Source organism: Echinops telfairi, unplaced genomic scaffold (genome assembly GCF_000313985.2).
Source record: "Echinops telfairi isolate 266 unplaced genomic scaffold, ASM31398v2 ScPeMD7_23;HRSCAF=83, whole genome shotgun sequence".
NCBI classification, from domain to species: domain Eukaryota; kingdom Metazoa; phylum Chordata; class Mammalia; order Afrosoricida; family Tenrecidae; genus Echinops; species Echinops telfairi.
Genome location: NW_022103920.1, coordinates 68,200,062 through 68,204,630, shown reverse-complemented (window position 1 = coordinate 68,204,630; position 4,569 = coordinate 68,200,062). Strand labels below are relative to the sequence as shown.

Sequence of the window (4,569 nt, the reverse complement as noted above, 5' to 3'; positions counted from 1 at the left end):
TCACCACATTTACTTATGCACCCATTTTGTCTTCAGTGATTGTGTCGGGCAAGTGAGCATCACAGAATGCCAGATTGTTAGAACAAAGTGTTCTTGTGTTGAGGGAGTGCTTGAGTCAAGGCCCAATGTCCATCTGCAACCTTAATTCTTAACATTAGATATGAATACATAGTTCTCTTTCCCTCTCGTTATATATATATATTTACATATGTACATCCCTGCATTTAGACCTCTATAAAGGTTCTTTGCCTCCTGGTTCTTTCCTTTATTTGCTTTTCCTTTCCTCTTGTCTCACCATCACGTTTGGCCTTCATTCATGTTTAGTAATTCCTTGCTGCTACATTGCCCTTGATTAAGCCCCACTAGGCATCCTACATTCATCACATTTTTAATGCAGTTTTTGTGTAAAATTAGGTGCCTCGGCTGATATTCGGGTCGGCTTATACTCGAGTATATACGGTAGACCCAGAAATATTTGGGTGAAATTAGGGCATTTACAGCTAAATAGAAATGAAAGGAATATGTAAAACCCAGACCAACCTTACATGATATACTAAAGAGAGGTCTTTGGACAGAGAACTAACAATGACAGACAGCAACCTAACACGTTGCATCACAATAGCACCCAGAATTCAATTCAGCTATAGAAGTATCCAAAATTAAGAAAGTTTACAAGACTGAAAATAGAGAACCAGAGATACCAATTTATAAGGAAGACAATTACAATGTAAATAGAGGGAAGAATATAGTTATAGAACTCCCACAGGTGGACTTCAAGAACTTGGTAAAGAGGAATACAATATGAAATAAGAAAGATTTTAAAAATATTTTATTGGGAGCTCTTAAAGATATTACTACTACAATCCATAGTTCCACTAGGTCAGGTGTAGTTGTATTGTACAATTGTTACCATCATCATTTACAATCCATTTTCTTTTCTTGAACTGCTAGAATATCCGATCCCCTTTATCCCCTCCCTCTTCCACCCTACCAGCCCCTTGAACCCTTAAAAAACACAATAATAATGAAATAAGAAATATTTTGGTAAAATATGATGTAGGCAAGAAAAACTGGGAGTAGTGAAAGTTAGAGGCAACAGAGGTAAATACTGTTATATCAGCCTACAATAATTATGATCTGTGAGTAGATACATGGACAGACACACTGCTGAATGGGTGTGGGAGAGAGAATGGAAGTTTATCCATAAATATATTTATGTTTGACAGAGAATACTTGTACATGAGCACATACCTCTGCTACAATTTACATCCATTAACCTGGTGAAGCACACAGGGGACAAATTTAGGAACACTTCTTAGAGCCAAACTCCTTGAGGGAATGAGTTACTGGCTCTGGAGGCTCAGGATCGTCTTCTCAAGGGACACGAAGGTCCATTGGCATAGCATATCCCACAAAGTCCACATCCTACTCTGCTTAGTACAGACCGGGTGTCTTAAAAACGGATGATGGTCCATCTGTGATGCAACGATCAGAGTCTCCCTGTGTGAGGGAAAGAAGAGTGCTGAAACCTGAAAACCCACGGAAACAGCCCCATGGACTAATGGACCCTGAGAACAGCAGTCTCCAGGACCCAAGTCCAAAAGAACTGGGAGGTGTCTGGGTCCCACTAACGCCTGCTCTGAAAGGAGTCACATTTAAAGGTCCTGGGCAGAATGGGAAGAAAATGTGCTACGAAACTCAAAAGCACAAAACAGACCAGGCATGCTGGCTGGCTACAGCCTGAAGACATCCCTGAGAGCAGGTCTTGTCCCCCTTGAGGCCTAGAGTGAATGGGCCCTGTGGCACAATGTCCATACCGTGTGTGGAGCCAGGAACACGAAGGGTTAGTGAATGTGCAATGAGTGGTATTCCCTTTTAATCTTCGTCCAATTCACAATGAAAATTTTGTTTTAAAGGAGGTCCTCGGGAACATGGAATTAAAAGATAATAAAAATTTTCCATGAACATTTTGAAACCCCCTGATACAGGAAAGTTCACTTGAATTATCTGTAACAACAAAATTCTAGGGAAACCTCAATATCCTGTCAAAGAGGGATTTAAAAATATATGAGTATCTTATCACTGTTTTAATTTGTATTTCCTTTTTCTTAATAACCAGAGCATGTATATTTGCCATGGTCTTCATTGGGGGAAATATCCTCTTATATTCTTTTGCTATTGAAGTTTCTTCATATTGATTTATAGAAACCCTTCATATATTTCATCATTTTCCCTTTATGTACATTAAATATATATTTCAGCACATCTTTTCATTTGTTTATGATGTCTTCCTTTCATAATACAACATTTTGAAAAGTTTATAAAATTAATCTTTCCATTTTTACCCTCTGGGTTCAAGATTTTCTCTTCTGTGCGTAACAGCTTTCCTCACCAAAACATATCTATTTTTAAATCTCTTGTGTTATGTCCTAATGCGTTTCATAGATTAAAACAGATATTTATCTGTTTATTACACTGGAAATCTATTTTTGTCCATGGAATAGTTAAGACATACGGTTTTTAATTGTAGAAAACATAGGCATTGAAAGATTTGCAGAATGAATCAACTCTTGGTAAAACAACAGAAGACAAGACGATGCCCATAAACGTGTGCTTCCAGGTGACTGCTACTTGCAGGACTGGTCCTCGTGGAGCCCGTGTCAGCTGACCTGTGTGAGTGGTGAGGACCTCGGCTTCAGTGGAGTACAGGCCCGATCAAGAGCAGTGATTATACAGGAACTGGAAAACCAACATTTATGTCCCGAGCAGATGTTAGAAACAAAGCCATGTGATGGTGAGTGCTTCCATCAGGAAAGTTACAGACGTTTGCTCTGCGTTGATAAGCAAATTCATAAAGCACAGAATTTAAGTAAATGTGTTAAGGTAAGAGAATTGAATCCAGGATCTGATGCTGTATTCTGAAAACTTGGGAGAAGGAAATTTTTGTCGCTCTTCATAATTAGTTGTGAAATCTTTTTCAAATGCTTTCCAGTTGTGTAAGCAAAGGAAGGCTTGAAAAGAGAGGAGCGCCTTTTGGGGACTCGTGCAATGAAACATCCTGATTGATGAAGTATAAATGTAACATTCTCAGCATGAGGAGGCCTGATGGCGTTAGGGATTGTGCGCTGGGCTGCCATCCTCGTGTGCAGCGACTGGAAGCCCCCCCCTCCCCCCGCAGCCCCTCAGGGGGGCACTAGACGATCTCCTCCCATAAACAGTGATAGTCTCCGGAACGGCCGGGGTTAATCTGAGTCAGCGTTGACTCCATGGCAGTGAGTTTGGTTTGGTGGCAGTTTTATGAACAAATCACAGAAGGAAAGAAAATCCAAAGTGGATAGCAAAATGAGAAGTTTTAATATATTCTCGGAATATACAATATAATTACTGGTCCTTAACAAATGTAATCTACATTTGACATAAAGTGCATATGTCAAAATGCTAATGTTCAAATAGCATCTTTGAATTCTTACAGTTCTCTGCCCTTATTTTACTTTGGATATTAAGCTGTACTGGACCACCAGCAGCCACCCTCGCTAGGGTTTCTGAGGCTGTAAATCTTTAGGAAGCATATATCCTCATCTTTCTCTCTAGGAGTGGCTGCCAGGTTTGAACTACAGACAATGTCACCAGGGTTCCTTATCATTTAAAAAGAAACACAAACTTAAATGAAAGGGGCAGGTCCGTGCCAGTTCATGTGGCAGTAATGCCAGATAGTATGGAAAATCAATCAGGGTTTGGGTACACATCAGCAATTTTATATTTTTACGTCAACTTACAGGTAATAAATTGACATTGGAATCACCAGAAATGATTAACATTCTATCTTCATGATTGCCTTTCCGAGCATTGGAATGCTTCTGTTAATGTTTATTGTGTCCCCACAGATGGCCAATGTTACGAGTATAAATGGATAGCCAGTAATTGGAAGGGCTCTTCTAGAACAGTCTGGTGTCAAAGGTCAGATGGTATAAATGTCACAGGTAAGCCTTTGATTCCCCTTTGTTCATCACAATCCTTCTATCACACACACACTAAAGAAAGCTATGAAGAGACCAGAAAAAATGTTCTTTCAGTGCTCAGCACAAGACTGAGGCTCAGGGTTCCCTCGGGTAACTGATGAGAAATTCTTTTTAATTGTATGATTTAAATTCACTTTCATCTGGTCACTTTATGTATTGATACTAGTACTCATTTCATTAAAATAGTAATTCCAATAAACAAGTGTCATAAGTAAAGAATGTCTGACGGCATTTCCTAGAAATTTCCTGAAGGACTAACTCGACACTCGTAAGGAAAATGTTTCCTTGGCTGATTCTGTTTCTCTGCCCTGAAGGCAATTCCAGCGCAAACCTAGACCAGGCCGAAGGGAGAATGTCTGCCCAGAGCCACACATCGCGCTTGGCTTCAGAAGCAGGGGTCCCAAACTTCTTAAACGGGGCCAGTTCACTGTCACTCAGACCCATTGGAGGGCTGGACTATAGTTTAAAAAAAAAACAACTATGGACAAATTCCTATGCACACTGCACATATCTTATTTTGAAGTAAAAAACAAAACAGGGCAAAAACACC

General features: G+C 39.8%; 1 protein-coding gene across 1 annotated transcript in view; it reads left to right on the top strand.

Moving 5' to 3' along the window:
• The window catches only part of THSD7A (thrombospondin type 1 domain containing 7A), a 283,581-nt gene that overhangs the window by 271,137 nt on the left and 7,875 nt on the right, over positions 1–4,569 (top strand). The window contains exons 23-24 of the mRNA XM_004702825.2: positions 2,621–2,794; positions 3,885–3,980. Of these exons, the coding sequence (XP_004702882.1) occupies positions 2,621–2,794; positions 3,885–3,980 (270 nt within the window). The remainder of the gene's footprint in view (positions 1–2,620; positions 2,795–3,884; positions 3,981–4,569) is intronic.